Here is a 15,187-nt window from a genome sequence, read left to right on the forward strand (position 1 = left end):
TTTTATCCCTTTGATTTCGAATATCCCCTATCTCAGTTGAAACCCTATTTCCAAGGTCAAAATTTTCTGTTATCCAGATTTTCAATTGCAAATACTAAAAAAATCTCTTTTATTTATATTTATTCTTTAGTTCCTGAAATTCCACAGTTTTTATCTGTCTATCTACATAATGTGTGGTTACAATTTTGGTAAAATATGAGATGCAGGCAAGACAGTGTTCTGAAACAGTGAAAATATGTGTTCAAGAAATCTATCCATATAGTCTCACACTCACACACTTGCATAACCATTTCTGAAAAGTTCAGCACCACGAAGGTGGACAGCGACTGTTGGTGGATTGCAGCATCTATCTATCTATCTATCTATCTATCTATCTATCTATCTATCTATCTATCTATCTATCTATCTATCTATCTATCTATCTATCTATCTATCTATCTATCTATCTATCTATCGGTTATAATTTTGGAAAAGTATAAGTAGTAGGCGAGACAGTATTCAGAAACCGAGAAAATATGTGTTCTAGAAATCTGTCAATACAGTTTTACACTCTCACTATCTGGTGTATCTTAGATTTTATAATTTATATTTTTTGGAACTTTGAGAGCCTGTAGTGAGCAGAGAGGAAAATCGTTTCCTATATTCTCACACAAGATTCCCTTCATTTTTTTGTGTTTCTATTCCCTTTCTTCCTTCGAGGTGTTTGATTTGGTATTGAAGCATAATCACATTGAGGTTTATATTCATTTATTTTTTTGCAAGCAACATATAGCAATATGGCCTTTGCTGACATGTTTAGTGTCATAAACATGTAATTTCTACACATGAACAACATAATATTGTGATTCAACGATATTGAGATTTCATTTTTCACATGATGCAAAATTGATGTGAATGTAAATATAGAAAATACAGTATGGATGGACTTACAGGTATTGTTAAAATCATAACAATCTATATATATATATATATATATATTTTTTTTTTTTTTTTTTTTTTTTTTTTAAATAACGTGTTAAATTTTATTTTCGTTAACTACAAAATAACTCATTGTGCCCCATTGTGGCATTTCACACCTCTTGATTTACAGTGCTGGGTCTGGAGCCCACTGCTGTTTCAATCTCATTGGATGAGGGGTATCTTATGTGCACCAATAGCATTAGGAGTTGTACAAAGAGATCTACTCCCTCCCCCATCCATCCTCACCACTGTGGCCAGTACAGTGCTTCGAGCAGGAGATGAGAGGAGGATGCTTTTTTACACTCAGATTATATACTATCATTTTAAATTGCATCTCATGATGCATACATATAGGTCTCTTTTGGACTACAGCAAATTCATAGTTGATGGATTACCACATTGACCTCTTTAATCTGAACAGTATTTCGATGGGAAATAACGTATTGTAACTGATCGGGATGACAAAGAGAATGGGATACCGAGACTGGAGATGGCAGGCGCTTTGGTGGCACCATTTATTTCTCTTGTGGAGTACAACAGACGGACAGACTCGTTACAGGATCCCAGAGGAGCTGGAACAAGGCTCTGTGGTTGGAAATATAGCCAAAGATCTGAATTTGGGACTATCAGACATTTTTGACCGTAAGCTGCGTGTCGCCTCTGAGGCTGGTAAGCAGTATTTCAGTGTGGATGCGGGGAAGGGCGAGCTGTTGGTGAACGACAGAATAGACAGAGAGGCTTTATGTGGACAAAGCGCTAGCTGTGTTCTACCTCTGCAGGTTGTAATAGAAAACCCGTTACAGTTACACCGGATAGAAGTGGAAATAAGAGACGTAAATGACAATGATCCTAGTTTTCTCAAAAGCGATCATATAATAGAAATAGCTGAATCCACCATTGTAGGTGTGAGTTTTCCCTTAGAGAGTGCAGAGGACCCTGATGTTGGGAGTAACGGATTAAAGACGTACACTCTGAGTAAAGATGATTGCTTTACTTTAAAAGTTAAAGAAATTGAAAATGGAAGAAAAATACCAGAACTGGTGTTAGATAAATCATTAGATCGCGAGAAAAAAGCTATTCACAATTTAGTTCTTACTGCTATGGACGGAGGCAATCCTGTCAAGTCTGGAACTTCAAAAATAACTATCACTGTGCTTGATATTAACGACAATGTGCCATTATTCGAAAATACTTTTTATAAAATTTCTGTTAAAGAAAACAGTCCAAACGGCTCCTTTGTAATTACAACAAAAGCAACCGATATAGATGAGGGTCCAAATGGTGAAATTGAGTATTTGCTTGGCATTCACACACCACCATCAGTGCTGTCATTATTTCATGTAGATCCTGTAACGGGGGATATATTTTTAAAAAAACAACTGGACCACGAAACTCAAACATCATATCGAATAGACATTAGTGCAAAAGACAAGGGTTTTCCTAAAATGGAGGGTCATTGCAGTGTGCAGGTGGATGTCTTAGACGTAAATGATAACGCCCCAGAAATTGTGCTAACTTCAAAACCCAGTTCTGTGCCAGAAGACTCTCACAAAGGGACAGTAGTGGCTTTGCTAAGTGTCCGTGACCTTGATTCCGGTGATAACAGTAAAGTGAAGTTAGAGCTTCCCAAAGGTTCCCCCTTTGATCTTAAACCCTCATTTTCGAATAATTACGCACTGGTAACCAGCGGTGCTTTAGACCGTGAGAGTGTCCCGGAGTATAACATTGAAATAACAGCCACTGATTCAGGCTCTCCTCCGCTGTCCAGTAAGAAAACTATTCCTGTCAGCATCACTGATGTCAATGATAACCCTCCTGTATTCACTCAGCCCTCCTATAATGTGTATTTAAAGGAGAATGGTGTAGCAGGCTCCATACTGTACTCAGTATCAGCATCTGATCTGGATTTTGGTGAAAACGCCAAAATTTCTTACTCTATACTGGACTCTAAAGTGCAGGACGTTTCCGTCTCATCTTATGTTTACATTAACTCAGATAACGGCAGCATCTACAGCATGCACTCGTTTGACTATGAGAAACTGAAGGTGTTTCAGATTCAGGTTCAGGCAAAGGACCAGGGCTCTCCGTCTCTCAGCAGCAACGCTACTGTCCATGTTTTTATCCTGGACCAGAACGACAATGCCCCCGCTGTTATTTACCCCTCCTCCGCTGCTCTGGGCTCCCTCTCTCATCAGAGGATGCCCCGCTCCGCTAAAGCGGGTCACCTGGTTACTAAGGTAACGGCTGTGGACGCTGACTCGGGCCATAACGCCTGGATCTCCTACAAAGTGGCGGAGGCCACCGACGCCTCTCTGTTCACGGTCAATCTGTACACAGGGGAGGTGAGGACTAAACGTGCTGTGTCCGAGCAGGACGACTCCTCTCAGAGGCTGCTTATAGAGGTCAAGGACGACGGAGAACCGGTCCAGTCCGCCACAGTCACTGTGTCCATCCTGCTGGAGGACGGCCTCCATGAGCCCATCTTAGACCTCCGACAGAAAACGATCGAGCCCAGCAAGAAAACCGGGAGAATCACCCTTTATTTGATTCTCTCTCTGGCCTCGGTGTCCGTGCTGTCTCTGGTGACTTTTCTCATCTTAGCGGTTAAATGCATCAGGAACAGCAGAAGCAGCGGTAGTTGCTGCATGAGACGGACCGACTGTGATGATTACAAGAACCCCAACAGAAACCTGCAGATTCAGCTCAACACTGATGGGCCTATAAAGTACGTGGAGGTCCTGGGAGGAGACATGTTGTCTCAGAGTCAGTCCTTCAGGTCCTGTATGTCTCCAATGTCAGAGTACAGTGATTTCACTTTGATTAAGCCCAGCAGCACCACTGACTTTAAGGAGGTGATCAGTGTTCTTGATGCGTCTTTACCCGACAGCACCTGGACCTTTGAGAGCCAGCAGGTGAGCAGATAACAGTTTATCAAATGTGATGTCCACATCATCTATAATTTCAAATTTCCATATGTAAATAATTTATGATATTTAGTTGTCTTGTCTGGTAATGATGTTTTCGTCGTAAATACTGAAAACTGGCTTGCTCAGGTTTGTTTTATCGACTGCATAATGCTGAAAAATTTACCGTGAGCACTGTGATATTGTTACACTTCAGTTACACGTAGTTAATGTTGTTATTAACTACACAGCCAATAATTTGATGTACTGATCAACACCTCCCCATTTCGTTGCTTCAAAAACTTATCAAAAGGATTCTATCTAAATTACTCAATAATTACAAGCCATGTGCTCTAGTATTGTGATGTTGGCAACGGTTTTCTTTTTTTCTTTTTTTCTTTTTTTTCTTTTTTCTTTTCTTTTTTTTTTTTAAAAAAGCCAATACAGGTGATTTCAGATTTTAAGAACGACTATAACTGTTCACACTGTCTTGTTAGAGAAGTTTGAGTTTTGGACTTGGCTTAGTTCTGTTAATTTGGTGAATATTATTTTCTGGGAATGAACATTTTCTTTGATTGTATGATTGGCATAATGTTTCAGCAGCAAAATTTCAAAAGCATAAGATGAATCTTACACATATCACACAACAGTGCAATGGCAAAGTCTCATAAGCGCAGCTGTGTCTTTAAAAGCACCACACAGCCCTCTTCCTATTGGATGCCACTGATGGCTGCTGCGCACCAATCGCATACAGAACTGTACAAAGAGATCTACCCCCTCCTCCTTGCATCCTCAGCACCATAAACGTTAACAATGCAAAGAGCTGGAGGACGATGGGCGATGCAGTCATACACACGGAGTTGAATAAGATTTTTTTTTTTAATCTAAGGTTCAAACATGAACAAAAATACATCATATATTTTTAGGGGACTAGCTAATGCTCCTTCGAACTGGATATTAACCTCGATATCCTCGATGGGAAATAACATATTCTAACGGATCAGGGATGACAAAGAGAATGGGATACCGAGACTGGAGATGGCAGGCTCTTTGGTGGCATTATTTCTTTCTCTTGTGGAGTACAATAGACGGACAGACTCGATATACCATCCCGGAAGAACTAAAACAGGGCTCTGTGGTAGGAAATCTTGCCAAGGATCTGGGTTTAGGACTATCAGACATTTTTGACCGTAAGCTGCGTGTCGCCTCTGAGACTGGTGAGCAGTATTTCAGTGTGGATGCGGGGAAGGGCGAGCTGGTGGTAAATGACAGAATAGACAGAGAGGCTTTGTGCGCTCAAAGCGCCAGCTGTGTGTTGCCTTTGCAGGTTGTTCTTGAAAACCCTCTAAGTTTACATCGGATTGAGGTAGAAATAAAAGATATAAATGATAATTCACCCAGGTTTCATACAAAAGAAATGTCTTTGAAAATTGCTGAATCTGCAGCAGTTGGGACTCGTTTTCTTTTGGAGAGTGCAGAGGATTCAGACGTTGGAAGTAATTCGGTAAAATCTTACACTTTGACTAAAAACGACTGTTTTACGTTGAAAATGAAGGAGGTTGAAGATGGTAAAACGGTCCCAGAGTTAGTGTTAGAGAAGCCTCTTGACCGGGAGAAGAAAGCAGTTCATCGGCTACTTCTGACTGCATTAGACGGGGGAAACCCAGTCATGTCTGGTACTTCGCAGATAACTATCACTGTGCTTGACGTAAACGACAATTTCCCAGTTTTCGATGAAAATACATATAAAGTTTCCTTAGAAGAGAATACTGCAAAAGACACCTTTGTTATCAAAATTACAGCAACTGATGCTGACGAGGGACCAAACGGAGAAGTTGAATTTTCTTTTGGCCCGCGGACACCTGATTCGGTCTCATCAGTGTTTGAAATAAATTCAGTAACGGGAGAAATATATTTGAAAGGAGGTTTAGATTATGAAAGAGCCACGTCCTATAAAATTGAAATAACTGCGAAAGACAAGGGGGTTCCTGAAATGGAGAGTCACTGTCGTGTACAGATAGATGTTGTTGATGTTAATGATAACACTCCAGAAATTGTCCTGACCTCTGAACCGCAGCCAGTGCGCGAAGACGCACCAAGTGGCACAGTGGTGGCTTTACTCAATGCACGTGACGCTGACTCCGGTAATAATAGCAAAGTGACACTGAAACTACCCAAAGGTTCTCCTTTCACTCTAAAACCCTCATTTTCTAATAATTACGCACTGGTTACTAGTGGTCATTTAGACCGAGAGACTTTTTCTGAGTATAACATTGAGATAACAGCCATTGATTCAGGCTCTCCTCCCCTGTCCAGTAAGAAAATTATACCTGTCAGCATCACTGATGTAAATGATAACCCTCCTCTATTCACTCAGCCTTCCTATAATGTGTATTTAAAAGAGAATGGGGTAGCAGGCTCTATACTGTACTCAGTATCAGCATCTGACCTGGATTATGGTGAAAACGCTAAAGTTTCTTACTCTATACTGGACTCTAAAGTGCAGGACGTTTCTGTCTCATCTTATGTTTACATTAACTCAGATAACGGCAGCATCTACAGCATGCACTCGTTTGACTATGAGAAACTGAAGGTGTTTCAGATTCAGGTTCAGGCAAAGGACCAGGGCTCTCCGTCTCTCAGCAGCAACGCTACTGTCCATGTTTTTATCCTGGATCAAAACGACAATGCCCCCGCTGTTATTTACCCCTCCTCCGCTGCTCTGGGCTCCCTCTCTCATCAGAGGATGCCCCGCTCCGCTAAAGCGGGTCACCTGGTTACTAAGGTAACGGCCGTGGACGCTGACTCGGGCCATAACGCCTGGATCTCCTACAAAGTGGCGGAGGCCACCGACGCCTCTCTGTTCACGGTCAATTTGTACACAGGGGAGGTGAGGACTAAACGCGCTGTGTCCGAGCAGGACGACTCCTCTCAGAGGCTGCTAATAGAGGTCAAGGACGATGGGGAACCGGTCCAGTCCGCCACGGTCACGGTGTCCATCCTGCTGGAGGACGGTCTCCATGAGCCCATCTTAGACCTCCGACAGAAAACGATCGAGCCCAGCAAGAAAACCGGGAGAATCACCCTTTATTTGATTCTCTCTCTGGCCTCGGTGTCCGTGCTGTCTCTGGTGACTTTTCTCATCTTAGCGGTAAAATGCATCAGGAACAGCAGAAGCAGCGGTAGTTGCTGCATGAGACGGACCGACTGTGATGATTACAAGAACCCCAACAGAAACCTGCAGATTCAACTCAACACTGATGGGCCTATAAAGTACGTGGAGGTCCTCGGAGGAGACATGATGTCTCAGAGTCAGTCCTTCAGGTCCTGTATGTCTCCAATGTCAGAGTACAGTGATTTCACTTTGATTAAGCCCAGCAGCACCACTGACTTTAAGGAGGTGATCAGTGTTCTTGATGCGTCTCTACCCGACAGCACCTGGACCTTTGAGAGCCAGCAGGTGAGCAGATGACAGTTTATTTAATTTGATGTCTACATAATCCATAATTTCAAATTTCTATATTTAAATAATTTACGTGATATTTAGTTGTCTTCTGGTAATGCTATCTTCGTTATATATACTGAGAACTGGCCTGCTCAGGTTTGTTTTACCAGCTGCATAATGCTGAAAAATATACAGTGAGCACTGTGGTATTGTTACACTTGGTTAATGTTGTTATAAACTACGTATCCAAGAATTTGATGTATTCAGTAACACTTCCCCATTTCATTGCTTCAAAACTTTGTCAAAAGGATTCCCTCTAAATGACTCGATAATTACAAGCCATGTGCTTTAGTTTTGTGATGGTGGCAACGGATTTTCTTCTTTAAAAAAAAAAAAAAAAAAAGCCAATATAGGTGATTCCAGATTTTGAGAACGGCAATAGCTCTTCACACTGCCTTGTTAGAGAGGTTTGAGTTTTGGACTTGGCTTAGTTCTGTTAATTTGGTGAATATTATTTTCCGGGAATTAACATTTTGTTTGATTATTTGATTTGCATAATGTTTCAGCAGTACAATTTCAAAAGGCATAAGAATAAGATGAATCTTATACATATCACACATAACAGTGCATTAGCAGATTCCCATAAGCGCAGCTGTGTCTTTAAAAGCACCACACAGCCCTCTTCCTATTGGATGCCACTGATGGCTGCTGCGCACCAATCGCATACAGAACTGTACAAAGAGATCTACCCCCTCCTCCTTGCATCCTCAGCACCATAAACGTTAACAATGCAAAGAGCTGGAGGATGATGGGCGATGCAGTCATACACACGGAGTTGAATAAGATTTTTCAATTTAAGGTTCAAACATGAACAAAAATGCATCATTTATTTTTCTGGGAATAGCTAATGCTCCTTCGAACTGGATATTAACCTCGATATCCTCGATGGGAAATAACATATTCTAACGGATCAGGGATGACAAAGAGAATGGGATACCGAGACTGGAGATGGCAGGCTCTTTGGTGGCATTATTTCTTTCTCTTGTGGAGTACAATAGACGGACAGACTCGATACACCATTCCGGAGGAACTAAAACAGGGCTCTGTGGTAGGAAATCTAGCCAGAGATCTGGGTTTAGGACTATCAGACATTTTTGACCGTAAGCTGCGTGTCGCCTCTGAGGCTGGTGAGCAGTATTTCAGTGTGGATGCGGGGAAGGGCGAGCTGGTGGTCAATGACAGAATAGACAGAGAGGCTTTGTGCTCTCAAAGCGCCAGCTGTGTGTTGCCTTTGCAGGTTGTTCTTGAAAACCCTCTAAGTTTACATCGGATTGAGGTGGAAATAAAAGATATAAACGATAATTCACCCAGATTTCATACAAAAGAAATGACTTTGAAAATTGCTGAATCTGCAGCAGTTGGGACTCGTTTTCTTTTGGAGAGTGCAGAGGATTCAGACGTTGGAAGTAATTCGGTAAAATCTTACACTTTGACTAAAAACGACTGTTTTACGTTGAAAATGAAGGAGGTTGAAGATGGTAAAACGGTCCCAGAGTTAGTGTTAGAGAAGCCTCTTGACCGGGAGAAGAAAGCAGTTCATCGGCTACTTCTGACTGCATTAGACGGGGGAAACCCAGTCATGTCTGGTACTTCGCAGATAACAATTACAGTACTTGATAACAACGACAATTTCCCAGTATTTGACAAAAATACATATAAAGTTTCCTTAGAAGAGAATACTGCAAAAGATACCTTTGTTATCAAAATTACAGCAACCGATGCTGACGAGGGACCAAACGGAGAAGTTGAATTTTCTTTTGGCCCGCGGACACCTGATTCGGTCTCATCAGTGTTTGAAATAAATTCAGTAACGGGAGAAATATATTTGAAAGGAGGTTTAGATTATGAAAGAGCCACGTCCTATAAAATTGAAATAACTGCGAAAGACAAGGGGGTTCCCGAAATGGAGAGTCACTGTCGTGTACAGATAGATGTTGTTGATGTTAATGATAACACTCCAGAAATTGTCCTGACCTCTGAACCGCAGCCAGTGCGCGAAGACGCACCAAGTGGCACAGTGGTGGCTTTACTCAATGCACGTGACGCTGACTCCGGTAATAATAGCAAAGTGACACTGAAACTACCCAAAGGTTCTCCTTTCACTCTAAAACCCTCATTTTCTAATAATTACGCACTGGTTACTAGTGGTCATTTAGACCGAGAGACTTTCTCTGAGTATAATATTGAGATAACAGCCATTGATTCAGGCTCTCCTCCCCTGTCCAGTAAGAAAATTATACCTGTCAGCATCACTGATGTCAATGACAACCCTCCTGTATTCACTCAGCAGACCTATAATGTGTATTTAAAAGAGAATGGGGTACCAGGGTCTATACTGTACTCAGTATCAGCATCTGACCTGGATTTTGGTGAAAACGCTAAAATTTCTTACTCTATACTGGACTCTAAAGTGCAGGACGTTTCTGTCTCATCTTATGTTTACATCAACTCAGATAACGGCAGCATCTACAGCATGCACTCGTTTGACTATGAGAAACTGAAGGTGTTTCAGATTCAGGTTCAGGCAAAGGACCAGGGCTCTCCGTCTCTCAGCAGCAACGCTACTGTCCATATTTTTATCCTGGATCAGAACGACAATGCCCCCGCTGTTATTTACCCCTCCTCCGCTGCCCTGGGCTCCCTCTCTCATCAGAGGATGCCCCGCTCCGCTAAAGCGGGTCACCTGGTTACTAAGGTGACGGCCGTGGACGCTGACTCGGGCCATAACGCCTGGATCTCCTACAAAGTGGCGGAGGCCACAGACGCCTCTCTGTTCACGGTCAATCTGTACACAGGGGAGGTGAGGACTAAACGCGCTGTGTCCGAGCAGGACGACTCCTCTCAGAGGCTGCTAATAGAGGTCAAGGACGACGGGGAACCGGTCCAGTCCGCCACGGTCACTGTGTCCATCCTGCTAGAGGACGGTCTCCATGAGCCCATCTTAGACCTCCGACAGAAAACGATCGAGCCCAGCAAGAAAACCGGGAGAATCACCCTTTATTTGATTCTCTCTCTGGCCTCGGTGTCCGTGCTGTCTCTGGTGACTTTTCTCATCTTAGCGGTTAAATGCATCAGGAACAGCAGAAGCAGCGGTAGTTGCTGCATGAGACGGACCGACTGTGATGATTATAAGAACCCCAACAGAAACCTGCAGATTCAGCTAAACACTGATGGGCCTATAAAGTACGTGGAGGTCCTCGGAGGAGACATGATGTCTCAGAGTCAGTCCTTCAGGTCCTGTATGTCTCCAATGTCAGAGTACAGTGATTTCACTTTGATTAAGCCCAGCAGCACCACTGACTTTAAGGAGGTGATCAGTGTCTTGGATGCTTCTCTACCCGACAGCACCTGGACCTTTGAGAGCCAGCAGGTGAGCAGAAAACAATGATAGACCTACCATGTAATTTTATATTGTTGTATTTCATTTTTATAAACCATTTATATAACTGCCTTCTTATAAGATGGCGTTTAAAATGTGCTAGTGGTGTTTCAGGGTACAATACATAGACCCTTAACAAATATTTTTATTTTTTACTTTTCGTTCCTTTAGGCTAAATAGTCATTGTATTCCGGTGATATTAGCTCTTGGCCATTGTACGCTTTGTATATACTTATTATCACGTTAAATAATATTGTTTCGTTGCGTTGTAGCAAAGCAATAAAATATTCAGGTTTCTACCACTATGTCTTCCTTTCAACCCAGTCGTCTTCGTCAACACATCTTGTTTATTATATGGATCTGTTGTCCATGCCTTGTTCCTGCTACATAGGACTACATTATATCAAAGGTCAGGTTTTGTTCTCAGATCAGCTCTGTTTGCGTGCAACGGTAATTTCTAATAGGTGTTGGGTATGCTGTTACGGGACTCTATGAATGCCATTTTGTTTCAGCACCACACATTTGGACAGCGAAACCTTTAAAATGCTTCCTTACTACGCAGGGCTAAACTGCTCTCATTCACCTATAAAAATCCACAATAACAGTTGCTTAGCTTTTTTGAACAAACTAGGATGTTATTTATATTGTTTTATATTTGTAATATATGCTATTCTAACATTATTTGAAATGTTTTGTTACGTTTGTTTTTCTAATTCAAATCTCAGAATACTGGTTTAAAAAGTTCAAATAAGCAGAACACAGACAGTATTTATTTTTTTTATGATCAACTTTCATTTTATTCACATTGACTTTATTGATGTCCTGCAACTGCTGACATCCTACAATTTCCTTCACACTCTCCTATTGTATTAAGTTAGAATATTTCAAGGGCGGCTGTGTCTTTAAAAGCACTGCTCACCCCCTTCTTATTGGATGATAGAGATGGATGTTATGAACCAATGAAACGTAGAACTGTACAAAGAGATCTACTCCCTCCCCCATGCAGCCTCAGCAGCGTAAACGCTCACATTGCGAGGAGCTGGATGAGAGGGAGTGATGCTCTTATCGGAATTAAAAAGAAAAATATCGATTTAAATTTTTATTATGAAGCGACATCGGAGCTTTGTTTTTGGTTACTGTTTTTTGGCAATGGGTGGCAACTATCTTCGTTTCGATTACCTTATTGGGAAATAATTCTAACGAACCGAGGATGACAAAGAGAATGGGATACCGAGTCTGGAGATGGCAGGCGCTTTGGTGGCATCATTTCTTTCTCTTGTGGAATACAATAGACGGACAGACTCGTTACAGCATCCCGGAGGAGCTAAAACAGGGATCTGTGGTAGGAAATCTAGCCAAAGATCTGGGTTTGGGACTATCTGAGATTTTTGACCGTAAGCTGCGTGTCGCCTCTGAGGCTGGTAAGCAGCATTTCAGTGTGGATGCGGGGAAGGGCGAGCTGGTGGTGAATGACAGAATAGACAGAGAGGCTTTGTGTGGACAAAGCACCAGCTGTGTGTTGACTCTTCAAGTTGTCATAGATAACCCGCTACAACTGTACCGGGTTGAGGTAGAGATACAAGATATTAATGATAATTCTCCAAGATTCCCTTCGCAAGATATAATATTACAAATAGCAGAGTCGACAGCGGCAGGGGCACGTTTTCCTTTGGAGACCGCACAAGATCTTGACGTTGGAGTTAATTCAGTAAGGTCGTATACTTTGAATAAAGATGATTTTTTTAGTTTAAAGATAAAAGATGTGTCCGGTGGGAGGAAAGTACCAGAGCTGGTCTTATCTAAATCTCTCGACAGGGAGAAAAAGGCCAGACATCAGCTTCAACTTACAGCTCTGGATGGGGGGAACCCAGTAAAATCTGGGACTTCTCAGATAACAATAAATGTGCTTGATAATAACGACAATTTTCCTGTATTTGAGAAAAATATTTATAAAGTCTCCATAAGTGAAAATAGTATACAAGGTGCATCAATCATAAAACTTACAGCAAAAGATACTGATGATGGTCTGAATGGAGAAGTAGAGTATTCATTTGGGACGCACACACCAGACATTGTCCTATCTGTGTTTGATATTGATTCATTGACCGGAGAAATGCGTCTTATGGGGAAATTAGATTTCGAAACTAGTGCAAATTATGAAATTGACATTTCTGCAAGAGACAAAGGGACTCCGAGAATGGAGGGGCATTGTACTGTCCATATTGAAGTGTTAGATGTTAACGATAATGCTCCAAATATATTTCTGACCTCCCAACCAAACGCTGTGCCCGAGGACGCACCAAGTGGTACTGTAGTAGCTTTAATTAGTGCACGAGACCTTGACTCTGGCGATAACGGTAAAGTGACATTACAGCTCCCCAAGAGTTCACCTTTTAATCTGAAACCCTCTTTTTCTGATAATTACGCGCTGGTTACGAGTGGTGCCTTAGACCGGGAGAGTTCCTCGGAGTATAATATTGAGATAACAGCCACTGATTTAGGCTCTCCTCCTCTGTCGACCAAAAAGACTATAAATGTCACTATTACGGATGTAAATGATAACCCACCTATATTCACACAGCGCACCTATGCTGTATACTTAAAAGAGAACGGGGTACCAGGCTCTATACTGTACTCAGTATCAGCATCTGATCTGGATTTTGGTGAAAACGCTAAAATTTCTTACTCTATACTGGACTCTAAAGTGCAGGACGTTTCTGTCTCATCTTATGTTTACATTAACTCAGATAACGGCAGCATCTACAGCATGCACTCGTTTGACTATGAGAAACTGAAGGTGTTTCAGATTCAGGTTCAGGCAAAGGACCAGGGCTCTCCGTCTCTCAGCAGCAACGCTACTGTCCATGTTTTTATCCTGGATCAGAACGACAATGCCCCCGCTGTTATTTACCCCTCCTCCGCTGCCCTGGGCTCCCTCTCTCATCAGAGGATGCCCCGCTCCGCTAAAGCGGGTCACCTGGTTACCAAGGTGACGGCCGTGGACGCTGACTCGGGCCATAACGCCTGGATCTCCTACAAAGTGGCGGAGGCCACCGACGCCTCTCTGTTCACGGTCAATCTGTACACAGGGGAGGTGAGGACTAAACGCGCTGTGTCCGAGCAGGACGACTCCTCTCAGAGGCTGCTAATAGAGGTCAAGGACGACGGGGAACCGGTCCAGTCCGCCACGGTCACGGTGTCCATCCTGCTGGAGGACGGTCTCCATGAGCCCATTTTGGACCTCCGACAGAAAACGATCGAGCCCAGCAAGAAAACCGGGAGAATCACCCTTTATTTGATTCTCTCTCTGGCCTCGGTGTCCGTGCTGTCTCTGGTGACTTTTCTCATCTTAGCGGTAAAATGCATCAGGAACAGCAGAAGCAGCGGTAGTTGCTGCATGAGACGGACCGACTGTGATGATTATAAGAACCCCAACAGAAACCTGCAGATTCAGCTAAACACTGATGGGCCTATAAAGTACGTGGAGGTCCTCGGAGGAGACATGATGTCTCAGAGTCAGTCCTTCAGATCCTGTATGTCTCCAATGTCAGAGTACAGTGATTTCACTTTGATTAAGCCCAGCAGCACCACTGACTTTAAGGAGGTGATCAGTGTTCTTGATGCGTCTTTACCCGACAGCACTTGGACCTTTGAGAGCCAGCAGGTGAGCAGAAAACAGTAGACCTGTTATACACATCATTATACATAGATTTATTTTATTGCCTGAAATAAAAAATTATACCAAAAATCTGAACTAATGTGACATATAATTTCAAACTGTTTTGAATGAACTTGAATTAAATTAGACTATTCTACGGGCAGTGTAAACATTTATGAATTCTGTATTTTGATTTCACTCTATATTTAAAAATTTAAAACTTGTTTCTGCTTATAGAGCCGTGCTTCCTAGGCTTTCTTAAATACAACACCACAATGTGTATGACTAGAGATTTTTTGGGGGGTTGGTTTAAGAATCACTATTATATTAGACAGATATTGTGGAAGTAGGTAGTATCCTTCTCTTAAAACTCCAATCTATTAATTATGTCCAGAAATTTGCTTTGAATATGTTTCACTAAAGTAACAACAGCAGGAATGATGATCACAATTTATTATACACTGCGCATAGCCTATATTTCCATTTTTATCAGACATTGTATAAGTGGGATACAACATGTTATAATAGCTTGGGAATTGAATTTTGTAAAATATATTTTACAGTTAAAAGTGTTAAGGTTATTAATTTATTAATAGTATTGGAATGATTATCAATACTTTGGAATTAAGGTGTCCAGTGGACTTGGGGTTTTGAAATTAAAATCTCTATATTTTTCATTAGTTGAATTCTGATTTAATGTCCTACAGAGACAATTATCACACAAATCTGAGGTTTCCTTATGTTACATTTGTCAAAGTGCATTGAGACTTTGAGGGGGTGCA

General features: G+C 41.9%; 4 protein-coding genes and 1 pseudogene across 21 annotated transcripts in view; all 5 read left to right on the forward strand.

The window, feature by feature from the left end:
- LOC122990858 (protocadherin gamma-C5-like) overlaps positions 1-15,187 on the forward strand; it is a 293,120-nt gene that overhangs the window by 254,661 nt on the left and 23,272 nt on the right. Inside the window, exon 1 of one of the 17 annotated variants that reach the window (XM_044364404.1) lies at positions 8,023-10,738. The exons of the other annotated variants lie outside the window; for them this stretch is intronic. Within the exon in view, the coding sequence (XP_044220339.1) occupies positions 8,285-10,738 (2,454 nt within the window). The 5' untranslated portion in view covers positions 8,023-8,284. Of the gene's footprint in view, positions 1-8,022; positions 10,739-15,187 lie in introns of those variants that run through there. 17 annotated transcript variants of the gene reach the window in all.
- LOC122990889 (protocadherin gamma-A11-like) overlaps positions 1-15,187 on the forward strand; it is a 56,721-nt gene that overhangs the window by 22,723 nt on the left and 18,811 nt on the right. The gene's annotated exons all lie outside the window — the stretch shown is intronic.
- Positions 1,242-3,950, forward strand: LOC122990935 (annotated as a pseudogene).
- Positions 4,715-7,335, forward strand: LOC122990873 (protocadherin gamma-C5-like). The gene has a single exon (XM_044364440.1). The coding sequence runs from the start codon at positions 4,870-4,872 to the stop codon at positions 7,333-7,335; it is 2,466 nt and encodes an 821-aa protein (XP_044220375.1). The 5' UTR covers positions 4,715-4,869.
- LOC122990869 (protocadherin gamma-C5-like) lies at positions 11,801-14,476 on the forward strand. Its single transcript, XM_044364436.1, has one exon. It carries the CDS (start codon positions 11,958-11,960, stop codon positions 14,427-14,429), a length of 2,472 nt encoding a protein of 823 aa, XP_044220371.1. The 5' UTR covers positions 11,801-11,957; the 3' UTR covers positions 14,430-14,476.

The sequence above is a fragment of the Thunnus albacares genome, chromosome 10 (assembly GCF_914725855.1).
Source record: "Thunnus albacares chromosome 10, fThuAlb1.1, whole genome shotgun sequence".
NCBI lineage: Eukaryota > Metazoa > Chordata > Actinopteri > Scombriformes > Scombridae > Thunnus > Thunnus albacares.

Coding starts and splice junctions, on each gene's coding strand:
- LOC122990873 (XM_044364440.1), top strand. CDS start 4,870: ATGACAAAGAGAATGGGATACCGAGACTGGAGATGGCAGGCTCTTTGG.
- LOC122990869 (XM_044364436.1), top strand. CDS start 11,958: ATGACAAAGAGAATGGGATACCGAGTCTGGAGATGGCAGGCGCTTTGG.